Source organism: Mauremys mutica, chromosome 15 (genome assembly GCF_020497125.1).
Source record: "Mauremys mutica isolate MM-2020 ecotype Southern chromosome 15, ASM2049712v1, whole genome shotgun sequence".
Lineage (NCBI taxonomy): Eukaryota > Metazoa > Chordata > Testudines > Geoemydidae > Mauremys > Mauremys mutica.
The window spans coordinates 11,130,383-11,155,921 of NC_059086.1; the positions used below are offsets into that span (position 1 = coordinate 11,130,383).

At 43.4% G+C, this 25,539-nt stretch overlaps 1 protein-coding gene across 1 annotated transcript in view; it reads right to left on the bottom strand.

Moving 5' to 3' along the window:
* The window catches only part of LOC123349779 (butyrophilin subfamily 3 member A3-like), a 57,562-nt gene that overhangs the window by 15,488 nt on the left and 16,535 nt on the right, over nucleotides 1-25,539 (bottom strand). Inside the window, exons 3-14 of the mRNA XM_044987952.1 lie at nucleotides 24,734-25,081; nucleotides 22,372-22,455; nucleotides 20,848-20,865; nucleotides 20,120-20,200; nucleotides 16,979-17,005; nucleotides 13,910-13,933; nucleotides 12,265-12,294; nucleotides 8,402-8,422; nucleotides 7,520-7,540; nucleotides 4,032-4,052; nucleotides 3,492-3,521; nucleotides 393-413 (exon numbers count right to left, since the gene is read on the bottom strand). Of these exons, the coding sequence (XP_044843887.1) occupies nucleotides 393-413; nucleotides 3,492-3,521; nucleotides 4,032-4,052; nucleotides 7,520-7,540; nucleotides 8,402-8,422; nucleotides 12,265-12,294; nucleotides 13,910-13,933; nucleotides 16,979-17,005; nucleotides 20,120-20,200; nucleotides 20,848-20,865; nucleotides 22,372-22,455; nucleotides 24,734-25,081 (726 nt within the window). The remainder of the gene's footprint in view (nucleotides 1-392; nucleotides 414-3,491; nucleotides 3,522-4,031; nucleotides 4,053-7,519; nucleotides 7,541-8,401; nucleotides 8,423-12,264; nucleotides 12,295-13,909; nucleotides 13,934-16,978; nucleotides 17,006-20,119; nucleotides 20,201-20,847; nucleotides 20,866-22,371; nucleotides 22,456-24,733; nucleotides 25,082-25,539) is intronic.

Genomic DNA, 25,539 nt, shown 5'->3' on the forward strand with positions numbered 1-25,539 from the left:
AAATACTCACAAATATTACATTTTAACCACTTCCAAAGACTTCAATGTGGAACACACAACATATTCCACTGTCACACACTCCCAACTGCTATTCCCATGCTCAGTATCCAACCAGACTCATCTGCCAGCCACGACAGGCCTCTAAATAAACCTCACTCCGCGAAGAGGAAATCCCAAACCTTCTCTCAGCATGGAAACTCTACCGACTCCTTGTCTTCTCATGGAAACTGCTCTCACAACCCATCACTACCATCTACTAGTCTCTTTTCATCAACACACTGACAATCATCAATCTCCCTTGTATTCCCATGGGTTCTTGTCCCCCAAAACATATTCCCCAAATATTACACAACCAGACATCCTCCAAGCAACAGAAGTCAATGGAAATGAACCTTTTTCTTTCTGGAGACTTCCTGAAAAACAAAAACAAAAAGAAAACCATGTTTTTAATCCTGTACTTCCAATTTTCTCTCCACAGCATACAGAAATAATGGAATAACCGAAACCAAGACAATGTTTGGTAATTTATAAAATAGTATAAGTACAGAAATAGTAAAATGCAAGAATCAAAGTCAATGGTACTTGAATAACACGGCAGATTCCTAGGTTCCAATGCCAGAAGAGACCATTGTGATTATATATCCTGAATCCTGGGATTAAACAGGCCACAGAACTCCCCCAAAGTAATTTCTACAGACACTTGGTAAATATTTCCAATGGTTAATTACCCTCACCATTAAAAATTTACTAATTATTTCCAGTCTGAATTTGTCTAGCTTTAGCTTGCAACCCTAGATCGTGTTACACCTTCCTCTGCTAGACTGAAGAGTCCATTAGCAGAGAAAGACATAACATGATCCAATGGAATTTGAAATTAGACAATGTCAGACTGGAAATTAGAGCTGGTTGGGAATGTTTTCAAAGAAACAGTCTTTAGTTGAAAAATGCTGATTCTTCATCACTGAAACTGATTGATAAATAGTGTTCTGTTCACTGAAACAATGAATCATATTCCACAAACTCTCTATGTAACCCATTCCATTAATTTACCACTCTCTGAGTGAAAAAAGTTTTTCCTAATATCCAGCCTAAACCTCACCCACTGCAATTTGAGACCATTACTCCATGTTCTGTCATCTGCTACCACTGAGAACTGTCTAGATCCATACTCTTTGGAACCCCCTTTCAGGTAGTTGAAAGCAGCTATCAAATCCCCCTCATTCTTCTCTTCTGCAGACTAAACAATCCCAGTTCCCTCAACCTCTCCTCATAATTCATGTACTCCAGCCCCCTAATCATTTTTGTTGCCCTCCGCTGGATACTTTCCAATTTTTCCACAGTTGTCTTGATAAAGTTGTCTTGTCCTAGCTCTTGCAAAGTGAGGTTGGAAGGCATCAGATGGAAAGGTAAAGAAGGTGTTCCCACCTTCTAACACAGCCCATCACCTTTTCATCTTTTGCTAGGAGCAGGAGTGTCTGGTTTTACAAGTTCTGATCATGCACATAAGGAATGTGCCGATGCCTTCAGCCATTTCACCACAGTGCTATGCTAGGAAGGAGCCAATCCTTGTTAGCTCTGCTACTCGACTCCCCTCTTTTGCACCACCAAACTCCATAGACCAGGAATTGTAATGGAAAGATTTCTCACTACCAGCCCCCAAAACATGGTGTAGAGAAGAAGAAATTCCTGCCTGCAGCCCTCAGGGGAACACCCTGGCCAGGGTGACAAGGCTTGGAGGGGCTATAACATCCCTGAATCCTGATAGAAGTGTGTGTCTTTAAATTCCTAGACCTCAAATGGGGGTGGTGGGGAGATTACTAAAGGATATAGGGAAAAACCCCAGAAAGAGTAATGGTCTATATTTGACAGCAGGATACCCACACACACTATCTCAAAGGAAGTGTGGTTACTTTTATTATTAAAGTCAATTGCAAATTGCAAATTGACCTGTGCACAAGCGGTAGCACCGATCTTTTCAAGTATTTCTTTTCAACTCTCTCTCTGATGCTAAAAATCAATGCGGGAAAATATAAAATCTATTTTTCCCTTCAGAAAGCAAACCCAGAATTTGGTAGAGATCAGCTCAGATGTTGCCCATAACTAAACTGAGTCCAAAACAATCAGCTCTATTTCTCACCAGTACAGCCCCAGTTCAGCAAAGAATTTAAAGCACCCCTTTAGTTTAGAGTACATGGGTAATCTGTTTGACTTCTTCAATGTGACTATGCCTGTGAGTAAGGGAAAGCATCTGCTTAAGTGTCTTTCACATCTGGGCTTAGAGATTAAAGGAACATGGGGAACTCCTTTCTGAAGAGACGCTGCCCCTTTCACACTCCTTGCACCTTGCTCCTAAGGGAAAGAGGGACTGAGTCTCATTCTCACACATGGCAGAGCAGTCTCTCATCAAATTTGGCTTGGACGGATTTCATACTTTAACCTGATAGGACACAAAAATGTTTTGGAGTTGTTCTCTTTTTCAACATCCTTTGGGCACCAGAACTGGACACAGTACCCAGTAATGGTGTAAACAATGCTGTATACAGCAGTATTATCACCTGCCAATTGCTACTTGATAGTCCTAGGCATAGCCATTCGAAGATCTGGACCCTTTTTGCTACTGGGAAATTCACCCTAAGCCATTTTCATTGATAATCACTCCAATGCATTACCCTTTGGGGGGGCTGTTTTAGTTTGTGGATGGAGCTATACAGAAGCCAAGCTGATGAAGGCTGCACTTAAGAGGCACCTCTGGCTAGCACCATCTACTTTTTGTCAGCACTGACCCCTGGTGGAAGGTTTTATCCGGACACTATTCAGAGGGTTCACTTCATCCTAAAAGAACAAGAATTCCAGTGCTGCAGTCCTTTTTTTGTTTGTTTGCTTGGTTCCAGCAGAGCTAGTCAAAAAAATGTTAATTCTTTTCTGTGAAATTTTATAGTGGAATTTTCAAACAAAAAAAATTGAAAAGAGAGGAAGAAAATTGACTCTACCCCACTTTTACTCCCTCACAATGGGAGGGGGGAGGCAGAGAGGGAAGAAAAATAGAAGAGAACTAAATAAACTTAAAAACATTTGAAAAGTGAATTTGGCTTTGCATGCTTCATCAAGAAATCCCAAAATATCTGGGCAGAGTGAAAACTTTTCTCACAATTTTTCACTTCTGTTGAAAAGCCATTTTTAGTTGAAAAATGTTTCGATGCAGGTTTTTTGGCCAGCTGTAGTTTGCAATGTGAATACTCTTGTTTATTTATTCAACATTCATTTGCCGTGAGCAGCTGCACTCTGGCCTGCCTCAGGTGCATGCCGTATGCAAGGGGGGGCAGAAAGGGGAAATCTCCTATGACCCCTTTACGCTGCTAATTAGCTGAATAGGATCTACCCCAGAATGTGCTGCCAATGAGGTACATACACTGTGGAGACCAGAGTCCTCCCCTGTGTGTTTGCAAATGAAGATATACTATAACTTGTGTATAAAAGACACTTGCACTTACCCTGACTCTGGCTCTCATCAACTCCAGGTCCTGGCAATAAATAAAATAAAAATAAATAATTATAATTAATACTAATTAACAGTTACAATGACCAGGATATTTTATTAACATGTTAAATAAAACTATTTTCTATGAGGTTTATTTTGATAAAATGAGTATTTAAAAATAACATTGTATATTATCCCTGGGATGTGTGTATGACACTTTTCAGGTAATTAAAAAGACCAGGTCTCTATTATTGGGAGTGTGTGCTCATAATTAGACTTTTACAGTTGGTATGGGTACTTCCACCTTTTCATGTTCTCTGTATGTATACATATCTCCTGTCTGTGTTCCATTCTATGCATCGGAAGAAGTGAGCTGTAGCCCACAAAAGCTTATGCTGAAATAAATTTGTTAGTCTCTAAGGTGCCACAAGTACTTCTGTTCTTTTTGAGGATACAGACTAACATGGCTGCTACTCTGAAACCATTTCTGTTTGTATCACTTTTCCGCCATGGAATTGAATTAACTTTTACATTCAAAGAATCACTTACTTACTCCGTTCTCCTTGGAGTTCCTCTGCAAAGAAAAAAAAAAGCACACACCTTGTGAATTTCAGTTGGGTTAACTAGCAGATATTATGTTTCTCCCAAAAAGCTTCCAATTTGATACCTCATGGCAATTATGTTGCAAGAGTCCAAAGCAGACTCATCCCCCTACTGTAAAACACCTCAATAAATCCTGTCATTGCAATAAAGAAATTTCTGAATATTGTCACTGCTTTAGAGATGCTACACACTGTCTCTTTCTGGAGGCCAAACACAAGACATGAGATTAATTAAAAGATTATTAGGAAAAAAAATGGTATGGCTCCAAAACTTTTAATAGTTAGTCCTGCACAGCTCTTTATAGATGTTTTACCAGTATAGTCAGTTTAATAGAACTCTACTGAAAAAGAACCAATTCAAAGTTGCTTTTTGCTGCATCGTTAGTCGTCTTTTCTTACACTCTTTTGTGTGTGTGCGCAATGGGTTAACAAATACACACAAATATTACTTTGTAAGCACTTCCAAAGCCTTCACTATGAAACACCCCACATATTCCACTGTCACCCACTCCCAACTGCTATCCCCATGCTCAGTATCCAACCAGATGGGTAGTGAACAATGGCTCCATGTCTCAAGTTGCAGAGGGGGAGGTTTAGGTTGGACATTAGGAAAAACTGGGGTTGGACCTCCTGAGGTCCCTTCCAATCCTGAGATTCTATGAAGCACTGGAATGGGTTACCTAGGGAGGTGGTGGAATCTCCATTCTTAGAGATTTTTAAGGTCAGGCTTGACAAAGCCCTGGCTGGGATGATTTAGTTGGGGATTGGTTCTACTTTGAGCAGGGGGTTGGACTAGATGACCTCCTGAGGTCCCTTCCAACCCTGATATTCTATGATTCTATGATTCTAAGTAATTCCTGGAGACACTTGGTAATTTTTTCCAATGGTTAATTACCTTCACCATTAAACATTTACTAATTAGTTCCAGTCTGAATTTGTGTAGCTTCAGCTTGTAACCCTAGAGCCCATTAGCAGAGAAAGGCATAACATGATCCAATGGAAGTTGAAATTAGACAAATTCAGACTGAAAATTAGAGCTGATTTGGAATGTTTTCAACGAAATCGTCTTCAGTTGAAAAATGCTGATGCTTCATAACTAAAACTGATTAAGAAATAGTGTTCTGTTTACTGAAACAATGAATCAAAATGCTTTTCATAAACCAAGGTTTGAGTTTTTTAAAACATCCCGAAGGGGAGGGGGGGTCACCTACCACCTATGGCAATGGGCTTTTAATACATTTCAAAATCCATATGAGGAGTTTGATATTCTAAAAATAATCTATTTTTTATTTACAAATGTATTTTTTTCCTCTTTTTTAATGTCAGGTATATGTTAAATGTTTCCTATACTCTAAAACAATTTTTGAACAATTTCTTTGATACTTTAAATAAAAATCTTCTTGTAAGAAAGAAACAGATGGGAGCATATATTAAATGAATAACAAAAGCCTCACTGGATAAAAATCAATGATTTTATTAAAAAATCAGATTTCTTTCATTTAAATCAGATTTTAAAAAAATTAAATTTAAAACTTGTTTTTTATATAAACATATTTGAAATGAAATTCGAAGGCACCTGTGACGTTGCACTCCATATGCTTTATGGAAGTATGCTTATGAATATGGCATAACTGGAATATGCTTTGTGCTAAATATCCCTTTATGGTGTCATTAGAAAGCCTATAATGTACTGAGTGTGTTCATCCTATTTGTTTGCATGTATTATTTTTATGTCTGGAGTTAGGAGAATAAGATTTAAACTGGAATCAATGAACTGTAAATGGCTCTGTTTACTTGCAAACCTTCCCGTGTACCTGTAGGCCTGCCCAAAAGAATGGAGGCTTGGATCTCAGAGCACATATGACCATGTTACATGATACTAAAATCCATCTTAAATCTGATACTTTTCCATTTACAAGGAGGGATGGGGACCCAGAGAGACAAAAGATTCCCGCCTTCTGCCAAAGGTATAAAAGGAGGTGGAGCAGAACAATGGAGGCAGCCTGTAATGAGAAAATCACTAGTTGCCACCTGAGATGGCTGCTGGAACTAACAAGGACTGTACCAGGGGAAAGGTTTGGGCCCAGTCTAGGAAGGAGTCAAGTCTGTGAAAGAAGCTTATTGGAACATCTCTGAGGGTGACATATTACCTGTAATCAGTTACTCAATGTATTAGGCTTAGACTTGCGTGTTTTTGCTCTATCTTGCTTGGTGACTTACTTTGTTCTGTCTGTAATTACTTGAAACCACTTAAATCCTACTTTTTATACTTAACCAAATCATTTTTTATTTATTAATGAACCCAAAGTAAGTGATTAATACCTGGGGGAGCAAACAGTTGTGCATTTCTCTCTAAAAGTGTTATAGAGGGTGGACAATTGATGAGTTTACCCTGTAAAGGCTTTATACAGATCAAAATGGATTTATTTGGGGTTTGGATCCCATTGGGAGCTGGATGTCTGGGTGCTGGAGGCAGGGAACCTGCTGAGATGTTTTCACCTAAAGCCTGCAGCTTTGGGGGCGTGGTCAAAACCCTGGGTCTGTGTTGCAGCAAGCTAGGATGCGTGGCTCAAAAAGGCAGGGTTCTGGAGTCCCAAGCTGGCAGGGAAAATGGGCTCAGAGGTAATCTCAGCTCATCAGGTGGCAGTCCCATAGGTGTCTCTGTGACCGAACCCATCACAGCACCAATCCCTGTTGATTCTGCTACTCCTCTCCCCTCTCTAGCTCCATCAGGCCCCTTACGTCAGGAATAGAAGTGAAGAGATTCCCTCTCTACCAGCCCTCAAAGACACGGGGGTGCACCCCTCAAGCCTGGCCAGTGTGACAGGCATTGGAGGAGATCCCACCCTCCTCAAGCTTTGGAGGAGCGTGTGTCTTGCCCTCCCTAGACCTCAAGGAGGGGCTGGAGGGTGGTGGTGGGGAAGACACAATTGATATACAAAAAAATCAGCAAGGATAATAGAATATTTCAAATTTTCACACAGATACTATCTCACAGAACATGATCCTACTGCCATTATTGACATCAACGGCAAAATCCAAATCACATATTTAGAGACACATTGTCAGGGCCTAACTCCCTCTATATTCACAGACATGTAAGGACTTATTTGGGGTACAATTCATCCCTGCACAGCAAGCAAGTGCTAGGACTCTGCAGCACAAGATACTCATGTATGCCCTTTTTGGAAGGGATGTGTGGGATATAAGTGACACATAGCCCATTGCATAGGAGAGACTTTTACGCAATAGGAGCAGGAATTGATCTGCAGCATTCATCTGTCCTTCCTAGCAAATGTTATCAAAATAATATTTTAATAACAACAAAGATCCTTCAGTTTCCTTATTTCTAACGGGGACAATTTTATTTCTATTTGCATCACTTTTCCACCATGGAATAGAATTAACTTTTACATTCAAAGACTCGAGACACACTTACTCAGTTCTGTTTGAAGTTCATCTGCAAAGAAAAAAATATTCTTTTAATTCACACACCTTGTGAATTTCAGTTGGGTTAGCTAGCGGATATTACACCTCTTCCACAAAGCTTGCAATACCATATGTCACACCAGTTATGTTGCAAGAGTCCAAACCAGACTCATCCCCCTGCTGTAAAACACTTTAATAAATCCTGTCACTGCAATACAGAAAATTTTTAATATTCTCAGTCCTTTAGTGATGCTACACACTGCCTCGTTCTGCAGTCCAGTCAGAAGACATGAGATTAATTAAAAGATTATTAGGGAAAAATATTTTTGCTCCCATACTTCAAACAGTGAACCCAGCACACATCTTTATAGATTTTTTACTAGTATAGTCAGTTTAACAGAACTGTATTGAAGAAGAACCAGTTCAAAGTTACTTTTCTATGCTTTAGTAGTCATCTTTTCTTGCACTCATTTGTGTGTCTGTGTGTTTAATGGGTCAATAAATACTCACAAATATTACATTTTAACCACTTCCAAAGCCTTCAATGTGGAACACCCCACATATTCCACTGTCACCCACTCCCAACTGCTATCCCCATGCTCAGTATCCAACCAGACTCATCTGCCAGCCATGACCAGCCTCTGAATAAACCTCACCCCATGAAGAGGAAATCCCAAACCTTCTCTCAGCATTGAAACTCTACCGACTCCTTGTCTTCTCATGGAAACTGCTCTCACAACCCATCACTCCCATCTGCTTGTCTCTTTTCATCAACACACTGACAATCATCAATCTCTCTTGTATTCACATGGGTTTGTGTCCCCCAAAACATATTCCCCAAATATTACACAACCAGACATCCTCGAAGCAACAGAAGTCAATGGAAATGAACCTTTTTCTTTCTGGAGTCTTCCTGAAAAACAAAAACAAAAAGAAAACCATGTTTTTAATCCTGTACTTCCAATTTTCTCTCCACAGCATACAGAAATAATGGAATAACCGAAACCAAGACAATGTTTGGTAATTTATAAAATAGTGTAAGTACAGAACTAGTAAAATGCAAGAATCAAAGCCAATGGTACTTGAATAACACGGCAGATTCCTAGGTTCCAATGCCAGAAGAGACCATTGTGATTATATATCCTGAATCCTGGGATAAGACAGGCCACAGAACTCCCCCAAAGTAATTCCTAGAGACCCTTGGTAAATGTTTCCAATGGTTAATTACCCTCACCATTAAAAATTTACTAATTATTTCCAGTCTGAATTTGTTTATCTGTAGCTTGTAACCCTAGATAGTGTTATACCTTTCTCTGCTAGACTGAGGAGCCCGTTAGCAGAGAAAGGCATAACATGATTCAATGGAAGTTGAAATTAAACAATGTCAGCCTGGAAATTAGAGCTGGTTGGGAATGTTTTCAGAGAAAGGGTCTTTAGTTGAAAAATGCTGATTCTTCATCACTGAAACTGACTGAGAAATAGTGTTCTGTTCACTGAAACGATGAATCAAAAAGCTTTTAATAAAAGAAGGTTTGAGTTTTTAAAAACATCCCATCTCAACATTTATGTAATGGGAAGATTTGAATTTGAATTTTCACATCAAGAGATTTTTTGTTTAGAAATTTTGGTAAATATACATATAAAAGAAATGTTAAAAAGGGAAAAGACTTCAAAATCTAAACAAAACTTTTCAAAATGATATTTTTATTTGACTTAAACTGAACTGGGTTGGAATAGGAGACTTTTGGTTTGTGAAACATTTCAAAATTTCAACTGTTCATCCTGCTTCAGGATGGGAAAATGTTTTGAAACCTTGAAAATTCTAACAGGACAGGTAAAGCAACCCCGGCCTACTACTACTATTCAAATTTTGAAAAAGAGGATAGTTTGATAAAGAGTTGTTTCACATATGAAACATAGAATGATAGAATATCAGGATTGGAAGAGACCTTAGGAGGTTACCTAGTCCAACCTCCTGCTCAAAGCAGGACCAATTCCCAACTAAATCATCCCAGCCAGGGCTTTGTCAAGCCTGACCTTAAAAACCTCTAAGGAAGGAGATTCCACCAACTCCCTAGGTAACCCATTCCAGTGCTTCACCACTCTCTGAGTGAAAAAAGTTTTTCCTAATATCCAACCTAAACCTCACCCACTGCAACTAGAGACCATTACTCTGTGTTCTGTCATCTGCTACCACTGAGAACAGTCTAGATCCATCCTCTTTGGAACCCCCTTTCAGGTAGTTGAAAGCAGCTATCAAATCCCCCCTCATTCTTCTCTTCTGCAGACTAAACAATCCCAGTTCCCTCAGCCTCTCCTCATAAGTCATGTGCTTCAGCCCCCTAATCATTTTTGTTTCCCTTTGCTGGACTCTTTCCAATTTTTCCACAGTTGTCTTGATAAAGTTGTCTTGTCCTAGCTCTTGCAAAGTGAGGCTGGAGGGCACCAGATGGAAAGGTAAAGAAGGTGTCCCCACCTTCAAACACAGCCCATCACCTTTTCATCTTTTGCTAGGAGCAGGAGTGTCTGGTTTTACAAGTTCTGATGATGCACATAAGGAATGTGCTGATGCCTTCAGCCCTTTCACCACAGTGCTATGCTAGGAAGGAGCCAATCCATGTTGGCTCTGCTACTCGACTCCCCTCTTTTGCACCACCAAACTCCATAGACCAGGAATTGTAATGGAAAGATTTCTCACTACCAGCCCCCAAAACATGGGGGAGAGAAGAAGAAATTCCTGCCTGCACCCCTCAGGGGAACACCCTGGCCAGGGTGACAGGGCTTGGAGGGGCTATAACATCCCTGAAACCTGATAGAAGTGTGTGTCTGTAAATCCCTAGACCTCAAATGGGGGTAGTGGGGAGATTACTAAAGGATATAGGGAAAAAAAACCAAAAAGAGTAATGGTCTATATTTGACAGCAGGATACCCACGCACACTATCTCAAAGGAAGTGTGGTTACTTTTATTATTAAAGTCAATTGCAAATTGCAAATTGTATAATTGATGACACAATGTCAGGACTTCACTCCTATATTCACAGACATATTATGACTGATTTAGGGTGAAATTCATCCCTGGAGAGAGAAGGACTAGACTTCTGCAGCACAAGGTACACACTTATGTCCTATTTTGAAGGGCTAGCTGGTATTGAAGTGATGAATAACCCATTCCACAGGGGAGATTTTGCAGCCAATGAGAGCAGGAATAGGGCTGTAGCACCGATCTTTTCAACTTTTTCTTTTCAACTCTCTCTCTCTGATGCTGAAAATCAATGTGGGAAAATATAAAATCTATTTTTCCCTTCAGAAAGCAAACCCAGAATGTGGCAGAGATCGGCTCAGATGCTGCCCATAACTAAACTGAGTCCAAAACAATCAGCTCTATTTCTCACCAGCTACAGCCCCAGGTCAGCAAAGTATTTAAAGCACCCCTTTAGTTTATAGCACATGGGTAATCTGTTTGACATCTTCAATGGGACTATGCCTGTGAGTAAGGGAAAGCATCTGCTTAAGTGTCTTTCACATCTGGGCTTAGAGATTACAGGAACATGGGGCACTCCTTTCTGAAGAAGCAGCAAAGAATCCTGTGGCACCTTATAGACTAACAGACGCTAAGACTAAGTAGAAACGCTGCCCCTTTCACGCCCTTCACCTTGCTCCTAAGGGAAAGAAGGACTGAGTCTCATTCTCACACATGACAGAGCAGTCTCTCGTCAAATTTGGCTTGGCCGGATTTCATACTTTAACCTGATGGGACACAAAATGTTTTGGAGTTGTTCTCTTTTTCAACATCCTTTGGGCACCAGAACTGGACACAGTACCCAGTAATGGTGTAAACAATGCTGTATACAGCAGTATTATCACCTGCCAATTGCTACTTGATAGTCCTAGGCATAGCCATTCAAAGATCTGGACCCTTTTGCATTATCCTTTGGGGCGCTGTTTTAGTTTGTGGATGGAGCTATACAGAAGCCAAACTGATGAAGGCTGCACTGAGGAGGCACCTCTGGCTAGCACCATCTACTTTTTGTCAGCACTGACCCCTGGTGGAAGGTTTTATCCGGACACTATTCAGAGGGTGCAATTCATTCTAAAAGAACAAGAATTCCAGTGCTGCAGTCCTTTTTTTGTTTGTTTGCTTGGTTCCAGCAGAGCTAGTAAAAAATGTTAACGCTTTTCTGTGAAAATTTTTAGTGGAATTTTCAAACAAAAAAAGATTGAAAAGAGAGAAAAAAATTGACCCCCCCCCCCCCCGCACTTTTTCTCCCTCAGAAAGGGACGGGGGGAATGACAGAGGGGGAAGAAAAATAGAAGAAAACTAAATAAACCTAAAAATATTTGAAAAGTGAATTTGGCTTTGCATGCTTCATCAAGAAATCCAAAAATATCTGGGCAAAGTGAAAACCTTTCTCACAATTTTTCACTTCTGTTGAAAAGCCATTTTTAGTTGAAAAATGTTTGGATGCAGGTATTTTTGGCCAGCTGTAGTTTGCAATGTGAATACTCTTGTTTATTTATTCAACATTCCTTTGCTGTGAGCAGCTGCACTCTGGCCTGTCAGGTAAATGCAGTATGCAAGGGGGGAAGAAAGGGGAATCTCCTATGACCCTTTTATTCTGCTGATTAGCTGAATAGGATCTACCCCAGAATGTGCTGTCAATGAGGTACGTACACTGTGGAGACCAGGGTCCTTCCCTGTGTATTTGCAAATGAAGATATACTATAACCTGTGTATAAAAGACCCTTACACTTACTCTGACTCTGGCTATCATCACCTCCGGGTCCTGGCAATAAATAAAATAATTATAAATAATTATAATTAATACTAATTAACAATTACAATGACCAGGATATTTTATTAACTTGTTAAATAAAACTATTTTCTATGAGGTTTATTTTGAAAAAATGAGTATTTAAAAATAAAATTGTATATTATTCAAGGGATGTGTATATGACACTTTTCAGGTAATCAAAAAGACCAGGTCTCTATTATTGGGAGTGTGTGCTCATAATTAGACTGAAAATAAAACATAACTAAAAAGTAGTCCATAACAACACTACCACATGGGCCAAGAATGAGATTTGAGGCCAGGAATTTCAGCATGAGCTTTAGCAGTAAATCAGTCAGTTTGCTGCAGTAGTGGACCAGCCCCTAAAGTTGGAAAAAGTTCCCCAAACACCCATACTTGATCAAGATCATGGTGGTAGATATATGGAGAGACAGTGTAACATGCACCTACCTACTCAGTGGGGCACTCAATGCCCCTCTAGTGGTGGATGGGCTGCATACAGAGCTTTATGAGTAGAGATGGGTGAATAATGGATTTTTTGTTTTTTCTTCTTCAGAAAAGGCCAGTCAAATAGAGCAGTGATTCAGAAATGGGTTCCCCGGACCTCCGGGGAGAGTGGGATCTGCCCTGGATTATGTGGGGGTCTGTCCCTTAACGAGTACTGCAGTGGGACCAGAATGTGCAGGAAAAGTGTTCTGGCACTTTTGCTGCATGGCAGAAAGCCATTTTGTTCTCAGAATGGTGTCCTTCATACAGTGTGACCTCTTACACTATGTGTGAAAGGTCATGCTGCTTGGGGGGCAGTCCCAGAAGCGGCAGGAGTATTCTGGTACCACTAGGGTAACCAGATGTCCCGATTTTACAGGGACAGTCCCGATATTTGTGTCTTATTCTTATATAGACGCTTATTACCTCCCACCCCCCCATCCCGATTTTTCACACTTGCTATCTGGTCACCGTAGGTACCACCGTGCCCTACACCACAAAATAATTTTAGTTAAAGTGAAAATCAGTCTGATGTGATAATGTAATGACCGCTGACTGTTTATTTTTGGTTCCGTTGTAATTCTTATTTTAATTACAAAACATTTATTTTAAAACAATAAATTAACCTAACTAACAGAATAATAATAATAACAACATGAAACTTATGTATAAAAATGAAAGTGGTCCAGGAAATTTAGTCAAATGCCACAGGAGTCCTTGGAGGAAAAAAGTTTGGGAACCACTGATATAGAGCACTAAAGGCAGCTAACACTACACTGGGCTTTCTCAATAATGTTTTTCCAAGCAAGCAAACGTAGTAGCTGCCCCAGGGGTGGTATGCAATTGTGAATGGGAGGGAAGGTGGAGTGTGGGTCATCATGAATGGGAGACTGTCCATTAGAGGGTGTCCATCACACAGTGTATCTATGAAGATGTGTCCCATACAATGCGTTGCATTGACAACCCCAATTTATACTGATGAAAAGCAAAACATTTTGAATTTGCTTTCAAGAAATCTAGGGAAAGCATAATGAACTCTATATATTATTATGAGAAAGAAATAGGTTTCTGATCTTTTTACATATAGATTTTAAATAATGAAGTGATGAAATACCATATCTACCTTCTTCTGCACTGACGAGTCTCTCTTCAAAAGAAAGCAAAGCAACACAAAGAAGGTTAGAATGTTTAACAGCAATATCACATATGAGCACTGTAAATCTACATCAAATATTTATTACAGCACTTTCATATTCTCCCCAGAAATATCCCTCTGCTATTATATGTTATAGAGATATGGACCAGATCTTCAGATGGAATAAACTGGTCCAATGATATAGAAATGTGGGACTGGAATTGACCTTGAGAGGCAGGGCCAAGTAAACCTAGACCAGGGGTCTCAAACTCAAATGACCAGGAGGGCCACATGAGGACTAGTTCATTGGCCCAAGGGCCGCATCACTGACACCCCCTCCTCACTGCCCCCGGCCCTGCCCCCACTCCACCCCTTCCATGAGGCCCTGCCCCTGCCCTGCCTCTTCCCACCACTTCCCTGCCCCCATTCCAACCCCTTCCCTGAAGTCCCCATCCCAACTCCGCCTCCCCCCCTGCCCCCAGAGGGTGCAGGAGGGGTGTGGTGGGGGCTCAGGACAGAGAGTTGAGGTGCAGGGTGCGACAGAGGGCTCAGGGCAAGGAGTTGGGGAGGGGGTGCAGAAGGGGTGAGGGGTGCGGCAGGGGGTCAGGGTGCAGGGTGAGGCAGGGGGCTCAGGGCAGGGAGCTGGGGTGCGGGGTGCAGAAGGGAGTGTGGGGTGTGGCAGAGGGTTGGGGTTCAGGCAGGGGGCTCAGGGCAGGGAGTTGGGGTGTAGAAGGGGTGTGGGATGCAGCAGGGGGCTCAGGGATTGGTCCTGCTTTGAGCAGGGGGTTGGACTAGATGACCTCCTGAGGTTCCTTCCAACCCTGATATTCTATGATTCAGGGAAGGGAGTTGGGGTGCAGGAGGGATGTGGTATATCAAGGGGCTCAGGGCAAGGGATTGGGGTGCAGGTGGGGGCTAAGGGCAGGGAGTTGGTGGGCAGAGTGCAGGAGGGCTTTGGGCTCTGGCTCTGAGCCACTTACCTAAAGTGGCTCCGGGGTGGCAGCAGTGTACACCAGGCCCAGGACAGGCTGCCTGCCCTGGCCCCAGCTCTGTGCCACTCCGCTCCGTGAAGCAGCTGGAACCATGTCCCTGCGGCCCCTGAGGGAGCAGGGACGCAGGGCTCCGCGTGCTGCTTGCCGCTCCAACAGGTACCTCCCCTGAAGCTCCAATTGGCTGCAGTTCCCCGTTCCCGGCCAATGGGAGCTGCGGGGGCGTGGGCGGAGGAGGTGCCTGGAAACCAGGGCAACACAGGAGCCCTCTGCTCTCCCCTCCCTTCCCCCAACCACAGGGATGTGATGCCAGTTGCTTCAGGGAGTGGCGTGGGGCTCAAGGGGCAATATCTGGTCGGTGTAATTTGCCCACCACTGGCCTGGAGGTAGGCTGGGTGTGGGGGCGTGGGCTGCTTGGCGGTCTGCAGGAAATAGCCCCATGGGCCGCGTGTTTGAGCCTCCTGGCCTAGACCATCATTTTCAGCTTTTTGTCCAACCGTACTTAAAAACTTCCAGTGATGGGGACTTCACAACCTCCTTTGGAAGCCTATTCCAGAGTTTAACTAGTTTTAGAAATAGAAAGATTTTCCTAATATCTAACCTAAATCTTCCTTGCTGCAGATTAAGCCCATTACTTCTTGTTCTACCTTCAGTGGACATGAAGAACAATTGATCACCTCCTCTTTATAGCAGCCCTTAACATTTTTGGAGACTGTTATCAGATTCCCCCCTCTGTCATTTTTTCTCAAACTCAAGGTCTGACCCAAAGCATTCAAAGTAATAAACACCAGTTCTATGTTTTCCAAAAGTTCTTTATCCCAGAAACGTCCCATGATTGGATCTGGTTCCCACCCATGGCTGGTGTAGTGTTGCGTGTATGAGGTTAAGGTGTCATGAATAGGACAGGAATGCAGCAGAAACCCTGAATTAATGAGAGACCTACTGTGTCACCTCCTGTGGCCAGGTTTTCAAAAGAGTTTAGCATGCAACACAACCTTTGAAAATCCGCACCCAAGTTACTCCTGTCTAGGATCAAGCATGATGTCTAAGCGTATGTCTACACTGCAGTCGGGAGGTGCAATGGCAGCATGTGTAGACATATCCAAGCTAGCTTTGATGTAGCTAGCTTGCTAAAAATCGCAATGTAGCAATGGTGGCATGGGAGGCTGCATGAGCTAGCACCTGAGTACAATCTCACCCGGACCCTAGGTATGTACTAAGTAGCTCAGGTACACCTCAGTAAGCTGCATTGGGTGTGAAATGGGATGCATTGTAGCCCAGAATCCCCTGTAGACTGTGTACTACAAGTCCACCCTTGGGCATTCCCCTGATATCACAGCTTAGAGACAGCAGTATAGAGCTGCATGGGGCTATGCTGTGCTTACGCCAGGAGAATCCTTCCTTGCACTATTGTAACTCTACTCCAGCTATTGTATGTTGCCTTAGTAGTTCATGGGGGCCAGAATCAAGTGTCCTAATTTGCATACTGAGAGTGCATTTAATCCCAGATGTCTTCAGCCTTCCCCATTTTCTGCCTGCACTTTCTATTGTTTACCTTGTGTTACTCTGTACTTCTTTACCCCTCCCAGGATCCCAGGCATGTTCAGAGGCTATTGTCTCTTCCTCCCTCCCTCTCTCTGCTTGGACAGTTTGTGGGAGGGAGAGTGTAACTGTCTCATTGAAACACACAACGTTGTACGTTTCTAAGTCCAGTCCCTTCCTCTTTTCTATTGGGACAGTGCAGCTACACATTGACCCATATTTAAGGATCATGGTTAAGTCAAAATCTAACCCTTTAAGAGTAACAATGTTCTTACAATATTGAGGGAAAATGTAATTTTAATGTCTCAAACAGCTGAGGGGATTTTTCCTAAAATTTCCAAAAGAGTATGGAATTGATGGGCCAATTCACTGGTTACATACTCATCTGGGAAATTAGTACTCACTGCAAATAGTATTTTTTCTGTTTATCCTTTGTGTTTGTGTATATATATATATATATATATGTTATATTTGAATAAACATAAATACTTGGCAAAAATTTACATTGATCTGCCCGATTTGTTACCTGTTTCAGGATCTCTGCTTCTCTTTCCTAAAATAAAAATCAGAGATAATATATGAAAACACCCATGGCGATGTAAATAGCAATTCCTCATTACCTAAAACCCTACAGCCTTAAAATTCTAAAGCCCCAGAGACAGGGAGTGATGTATGTTTTTTAAACAGGATCTCAGTGTTATTCAATAGAAACCACCTAGCACAGTAGTAAGTCTACTATATATTTTAAAGCGAGCTACACAAAGGACTGCGACTCAGCATTGAAAAGCCTAATCTCTAGATGCCCTGCCTCCCAGTGCAGTGTGCAATCTGGAGTTAGGCACCCACATTCCCTAACAATGCATGGGGAGAGTTAGGTGCCTAAGAACGGGCTACACAAAAGCCAGCATGCTGTGAAGGGAAATGCCTAAGCTAGCCAATAGGAAATGCTAAGGAGAAGGGAGTGGCCGAAGTCCACTGAGGACTGACAGCCATGAGCCCTCTCTGAGAGCTAGGGGTCTAAACCACAACTTTTCCTAACGGACCTAGGTTCAAGTCCCTTCTCTGCCTGAAAGGAAAAGGGTGTGACCTTTATCCCAGATTATCCCATGGTTAGGATGCTCCCCTGAAAAGGATTGTGGGGAAGGCTAGAGAATCCAATGTCAGGCAGAAGAGGGAGTTGAATCTGGGTGTCCAACATTTTGGGTGAGTGGTCCAAACAACAAGTTAATGGCTATAAGGGCATTAGTGACACCTCCTCTCTGGCATCATTTTTGGCAAGGCCTGGTCTGGTGGGCAATGCCTAGTTTGACTATGCTGCTGAGGCTTAGGTGTGAGCTTAGGAACCTGGTCTCCAGGACTTAGGTGGTTTTGCATATGCCATTAGCAGAAACATAGGCATCATGGGGACTTTTCCAATAAAAATGCAGGTGTTGAGAAACTGCAGACAATTACAGGGTCAGGTGGCAGCAGCGAAAGAGTTTTGAGGACCTGAATTTTGGAGGTAGGCATCTAAAGTGCCTCAACTCCTTTGTCGATCTAGCCCCAGGTCTGTAGATATAACCTCTTCTTTCCCAATTTAACAAAATGCATCATGCAGAAAAAGAAATGTCTGCACTAGGTAAGGAAAGCCCTATAGAGACATGGGCTGCATGCACTAGCTGGGTACCTTGCTTGCCCTGACAAGAGTTCCGTGTGTCTGTCCCCATGAAAACACTTAAGGATATCCATGCATTATGGCCGCAATCCCACATCCTTCCAGGCAGAACCTGATGCTGTGTGGAACAGTTGCCTTGATCAAGGCCTATGGTTGCACCAGTATGTTTGGTATTCCTGGAACACCCATCCTCTAACACCAACTCTTCCCTTCCATCTCCCTCCTGGAGAACATCCAGAAGGGCTGTCACTGCCACCACTCAAGAAAGGATTTGAGCAAGAGGATATTGCCCCACGGAGGCAGCGTTAGGTCTCAGACACTGTGGGCATGTCGACACTAAAAACTTAAGTCGACTATATTAGGTCAACTTACAGTCACCACAGCAGTCACTGCAGTGGTTCATGTCCATGTGACCCTCCTTCAGTCAGTGGTGCATGTCCTCACCATGAGCTCTTTCACTGACCTAGGAGGGACACTGTGGGGAGCTGAGAGCCAGGGCTCTTAGCTCAGCTCACAGCTCTCTGCCGGGAGCTCAATAACCCCAGGGTCCCTGCCAGCTGCCCTCTCCCAGCTATCCATCCTGCTCTGAGCATGACTTTGGTTTTGCAAACCCTGCTGGAACCACGGTAGCCTCCTGGGCACTCGGCTGCGCACTCCCTGCCAGGCTTCCTGCCAGCTGCCCTCCCACACCTGCTCTCAGTTCCATGCTCCCCACTGGGAGCCCAGCTGACCCCCATCCCTGCTTTCAGCTCTGCACTCCCCGCTGGGAGCACAGCAAGCCCCCATGCTCTCGGCTCCATGCTCCCCAATGGGAGTGGGGCAGATGCCTGGGCTCTCTCCTCCCCACTCCTCTGTGAATGGGACAACTGCCAGGACTCCCAATGGGAACCTGGGAGCCTCGGTGCAGCCAGTCTCCCAGCAGGAAGCAGGGAGCTGGGACGCCTGGATCAGTCCGGCTCTGGGCGGGAAGAGAAGAGGCTGGATAACAGCCCAGCTGGGAGTGGGGAACAGGGTTGAGGGGCGCAGCACGGCTGGGAGCAGAAGAACTTCCTTGTCAGTTTCATGGAACTGTCAAGACAGACACTGCTTCACCCTAACTAAGCCAACGTAAGCCCTACGCCTCTTGTGGAAGTGGAGTTATTATGTCAGTGTAGCAGGGCACTTAAAACAGCACAGCAAGGCTGTAGTGTGTACAACGACATAGATAGGTCGACGTGAGCTGCCTTATGTCAACCTAACTATATAGTGTAGACCAGGGCTAAGAGGGAACTGGCTTTGTACCTGACATTATTGTCAGTGTCAGAAGAAACCTTGCCCGCGCCCTTCCCCAAAGCATAGGGTTTACCAGGGGAAACATCACCAAATATATGCTGAAATTCCTCCTGGTCTTGGAGCACCCTATCAGTTGGTTATGGGGAGATGTTGTTTTCCTGGGCTTGCTTTGTAAAGATGCAATTTAAATCTGGATCCAGAGAAAAACGTCATGGTTTGTCTGTCAATAATGCACTGAACCAAAATAATGGAGCCAAACACCCACAAATATGTGAGGGGCTGAGTCAAAAAGTGGTTCCAATTCTTGAGCCTGTTTCTAGTAATACTTTATACCATTTGCAAGTGAAGGGCCAAAGACTGCAGCCCTGCTCACCAAATATTCCCCTGGATGCCAATTTCAGTAAAGACCGAGTAAGTGATTTAATATAGCATCATAGCCATAGGCCATTGCACACACTACAATAAGCAGAAAAAAATAACCAAAAAAAATTGTCAATTAATCTGATACAAATTTTAAACACACACACAGGACTAGCACTTCCCTAAAATCACCTACACCTTTAAAATCACCACCCTGAAAACAATACACAAAACCAAAATTAAAAAAAAGAAAGAAAGAGGTACACATTATTTTGTCTAGATCGGAAGTAGCCTATCTGTCACATAATTATTTACATAGAATTTAGTTGTATATGATAAATATGAAGAAAGTCTAGAACTGTAGAAGGAAATTTTTCCTACTGCAACAATAGTAAATGAAGAAGATGATCCCGATGACGATCATGCTCAGGAGTAGACCTAAGATAGCCTTAACCATGTTTTCTGTAGAACAAGACCAAAAAAAAAAAAGGTAATTAGTTACTGAAAATACCCAACACATAGATTTGTGCTGATCCAGAAATGTCTTTCCATTTTAAAAAGAGACAATGGTTCTAGATTGTTTGGGGTCCTTTGTTGTATGTGTTTGCTGGAAGCACAATTAAAATTATTTGACAGATGAAAGGGATGAAATGGATACAGACCTGTCAAGATTTCAAAACAAAGAAACAAGAAGCACAGCATCATAATTTCTCCTTTATTATTTTTGTTCCTCAATATTATACCAGAGAGGGTTCTTTTTAAACAAATAGTTTTCACAACATACAAAATCTTTAAGCATAAAAAGGGGAAAACTACTGTCTACAATTTATCCCAATGAGTCAACAATAAATCCTGACCACAAACTGACTCACTAGGCTTGGGTGGTCAGGAATTTTGTTAAATCTTCTGCAGAATTCCCTCATTTTAAGTTCTCAAAATGCACTTGTTCGCCTTTGACTTTCCTTAAAATTGTCACAGTGCCTAAAAGGGCTTTTGTCTGCAGCTCCCCAACGGTTCTTACTTTTTCTTATTATGATGTTACTCATAATCGATCATAATAAAGGTTTTGTTGTTATTGGTGTTATTGAAAGTAGAGAATGCAGACTTACCAGTGTTCTCAGGGGTTTCTGGGGGAAAAAAAAGAAAAAATATGTTGTTTCCTCAAAACTGTGGATTCCTATATGTGCACTGGGGTGGGAAATAGATCAGATGCCCCAGTGAAGGAGAGTGTGCCCACATTGTACTAATCAAAGCTTCTTTTCTTTTGTGTGTTTTGGGAAATGGTGTGATAGGTAAGTGCATTGTGTTTAAGGAAGTATTGTTTTAAGAAAACAAGAGAAGACCCTACACACTGTGGCAAATTGCCGGTACTGTTATGCTGGGTCTTGTGCTTTCTCTTCTTTGGGGAAGGTTCAGGGCGCCATTGCTTGCCTCTGAACCGGTATTTTTAATTACCCCACTAGTGTCCTTGAGGAGTGGAGTGGAGAGGGAGGGACCTGGGCCTGCACTCTTCTCCAGCTCCCAACCCAGGGGCCCTGAGGTTAGTGGTGAACCACTTGAACTGGTGGTTCCTTCCCCTGGGTTATTTCCTTCTCCTGCCCTTCAGCTTGTGGAGGGGCTTCTTGCCTTCCTTCTACACAAGCCAGGTGCCCCTTAACTAGGGTTTTTGGACCTCCCAGCCCACCACAGCACTCTTCCAAACTTTCCCTTTGTCTGTCTTCAAACTTGTTCTCTGCTTCAACTCCTTCAAACCACTCTCTGCTCCAACCAAACCTTCCTACTCCAACAACCCACACTGTCTGACCTGAAGCAGGGGTTTATATCATGTGACCCACTGCTGGTACTCTAATTGACTTCAGGTGCTCTAATTGGCTTCAGGTGCTCTAGTTAATCTATAGAAAACCTTCCTCCCCTTGCAGGGAACAAGGCTCCCTGCTAACGCTCTCCAGATGCCCTCTGGCCATGATATATCACAACACATGCTAACCAGCTTCCTGGAGGTTACCCTGACGTCACTGGGAGCTGTGGGTTCTTAGCACCTCACACACCTCAGGCTCCTGTAAACTGGGGTTGGGGGATCACACCGTCCATAGTTTATGCAGGCTGAGCTCATTGCATGCACCAGGGGCTCCTTGCATCTCTTCATCCCCGCACAGCTCCCTGTGGGACCCCATCCTATTCCCCTCTATTTCAGGGACTCCCTGCAGCCACCAACCTTTCCCCATGCCAGGGAATCTGTGTGTCCCTCCATCCACTCTGTCCTCGTGCCAAGTGCCCCATGGCCCCTGCATGCTGGAGGTCCTCTGTGCAACCCCTTGCCCTTCTCCTCACATGCATCCCCATTCCCACCTTCCTACCTCCACAGTCTTATTCTCCTTTCTCTCTTCTTTTCTCTCTCTTTCAGTGTAGACAGCACTAGCTGTACGCAAGAATTCATATGTCAACCTAGCTTTCACCTCTCAGGGAGATGGATTCACTACTGTGATGGGAGAACCTCTCCTGTTGCTGTAGTGTGTGTCTACCCTGAAGTTCCTCAATGGTTCTTACCTTTTATTATTATGATATTACTCATAATCTAGCATAATAAATATGTTGGTGTTATTGAAAGTAGAGAGCAAAGAATGCAGACTTACCAGTGCTCTTCTGAGGGGTTTCTGGGAGGGAAAATCTTACTTTCTTCTTTCCTTTCTCTCTTAGTGTTTCACTGTTTTTTAATTCTATTGGGACACAGGACAAAGATGAGATGGGGGAGTTGTTATGCTGAAAGGTGTTCTTTATGCCATCAACTGGTTCTTTGATCTACAGACAATTCTAGAAGTGGTTGAAAGTTCTATGCTAGCTCTGCTATCCGGGTGCTAGGCAATCCATGTGTCCTCCATTTGCCCTTTTCAGTTTTCAGATTTCCCCCAACATTGACAGGGTTCTGCCCATTGATATCTAGAACACTCCCTGAAATTCTGGAATTCATCGGATGCAGCATTCAAAAATTGTCATTTGCATCGATTAACACAGAGGCCTGAAACTCTAAGTTACGCTAAAGAATGGTTAACCAAGACTGCCGTGTAGCTTTGCAAAGTTAGGCTAAGAGAGATAATACAAATGTTAGCAAACAGAATTAACATTAATATCTGCAATTTTTTCCATCTCACTGTTCACCTCCTTTCCCAGATCATTTATGAAGATGTTGAACAGCACAGGTCCCCATACAGATCCTTGGATGACCCCGCTATTTACCGCTCTGCCTTCTGAAAACTGAAAACTTCTTCCTTTCCTTTCTTTCCTGTCTTTCAACCAATTTCTAATTTATGAGAGGGCCTTCCCTCTTATCCCATGATGGGTTACTTTGCTTAAGAGCCTTTGGTGAGAGACCTTGTCTAAGGCTTTCTGAATATCCAACTACACTGTATCCATGCATCACCTCTGTCCACATGTTGACTCCCTCAAAGAATTGGTGAGGCGTGAGTGCCCTTTACAAAAGCTGCATTGACTCTTCCCCAAGATATTGCGTTCATCCAAGTGTCTGAGAATTCTGCCCTTTGCTATACTTGCAACCAATTTGCCTGGTACTCAGGTTAGACTTACCAGCCTGTAATTTCCCAGGATCACCTCTGAAGCCTTTTTTTAAATAAAAGTGTTGCTACATTAGCTATCAGCCAGTCATCTGTTACAAGCTTTTCTGTATAACACAGCTGATTTGTCCAGTTTCCTCTCCCAGGGTTGTGACATGGCTCAGAACACTGTACATAAATTCATGATCCTGCTCTGTTTTGGTCACAGGCTGCAGATCCTGCTGATTCTTTGTAACCCAGTGGAGTTCAGGTTTGGGGAACCACCCTGATGACCTGCAGGCTAGGTCAATCCCCTGGTCCTGGGGACCCAGCACATCAATGGACATAGAAGCAACAGCTAAAGCAACAAGAGAAAGATTCAGAAGGGACGATCTTCAGGGAAACAGCATTGTCCCTTTGTTATGGCTTTATTTTTAACTCAGGGCACTGTCCCAATTTCTGTGTTTTTCCTGCTGGAGTTCAAAGAAATTGTCTACCTGCTTCTTCAGGGGATTTCAAATCATGGCGAGTTAGGTTGACCCAGCTATATTGCTCAGGGGGGTGAAAAATCCACACCCGGCCTTGAGTGATGCAGTTAAGCCAACCTAACCACAGTATAGAACCCCTCCTGTTGCTGTAGTGTGAGTCTACACTGAAGTGGAGATAAGCACTTAGACAGGGACCTCAGTGGGCTGGGCCTGTTTCTCCACTCCCTAGTTCCTGCACTTGGGTCAAGGGATGGAAGAGAGAAAGGCCTTTAACCCACTTTGACTCTCTCTCTATTCAGTGGCCAGGTAGGGCCTGTCCAGACCCCTGGTGTAAGTTAGAGCAGCTGGTCCCCAAGGGCTGTGGTAAGCAGAGGATATCCATTGTGCTCTGCCCAGGTGCCTAACACATCCCAATCTGTCCTTCTGTTGGAGGCTGGGTGCTGAATGGGTGCAAAGCCATTAAGCCAGCCAGAGACCTGCTCAGGGCCTATTTTCAGGGGACCATTTCTGCCCACTTTAAGACCCTTTACACTGCCAGTGCAGCATCAGGAGAAGAGTCCAGTGCAGCATCAGGAGTCCTTGGTGTGACTGAAAACCAGGCCCAGTGTTTCGTACTCTCTGCGTTTAGGGCTCAGTTGCCCCGTACAGGCAGTTTAGAGTAAGGGGCCAGTGGGGAATTGTCGTACGCCAGAGCGCCTAGGTGTACAGAGGCTGCTACATACAGCTCGCAGCCTCTTGCAGAGATTGGTGGCAGCTCCACGGACTGGTTCATGTTGGGCAGAGCTATGGGCCTGCCTCCTGCTCAGCACCCTCAGGGCATCGTGAGGGACAGGGACTGGAGTTCTGCCTGACCTTTAAACAGGACCCAGAGAGGGACAAGGAGCCTTGTGCTCTCTTCTCACTGCACATCTGCATCATGGACAGGCAAAATCTGATCCAGTGCCAATGAAATCACCAACCTGCAATTTGAAGCTCAGTTTCAACATCAGCGCTCCACTCATTAGTCTTCACAATGCAGATGTATGTTCCCCTATCAGCCGATTGGACGTTCTTCAGCTTTAAGGACACATTCCCAGAGGTGAATCCATCCTTCAACAGCACAGTCCGGCCCTGGTATTTCTGTCCTGGCACATCCTGGCCTGTCCAGGCTCTATATTCATAGACAGTCTCTATATGTGTCTGAATAATTTTCTTCCACTGCACTTCCATATTGTCCGGCTGTGTCCTGGTGGAGATCTGGCAGGGTAAGACCACATCCTGGCCGATGATCCCCATGACAGCTGGGGACGAGATGACTTCAAAACTCTCTGAAAGAAGCAAACCTAAATGAGGGAGTGTCCATGCTGCAACTGGAGGTGTGACTGCAGTTCAGTAGATATGCCAGTGCTAGCTTGAATATAGCTAGCCTTGCTAAAAAAAGCAATGAACACATGGGGCTTAGACTTTAGCTGTATAAGCTCTCCTGGAACTCTAGATACATACTCACATTCCTAACGCACAGAGGGGTTCATGCTGCTGTGTCTTCCAGGCTAGCGAGATTCAAGATAACACAGGTATTCCTACCTTAGTTGCAATCAGTCCTCTGGCTACAGTGTAATCGTACCCTGGTGTCTGTAATAGTCATGAATTCCAAGTGGTGAGGCAGGAATCTATCTTCATAAATTAAAGAGTAATAAGGATCTAAGATTATTCTTAATGTAAGCAGAGTCAGGATGAGCTCTACCCTGACATCTGGTGGTGAATTGTGGTGATTTGTGCAAAAGAA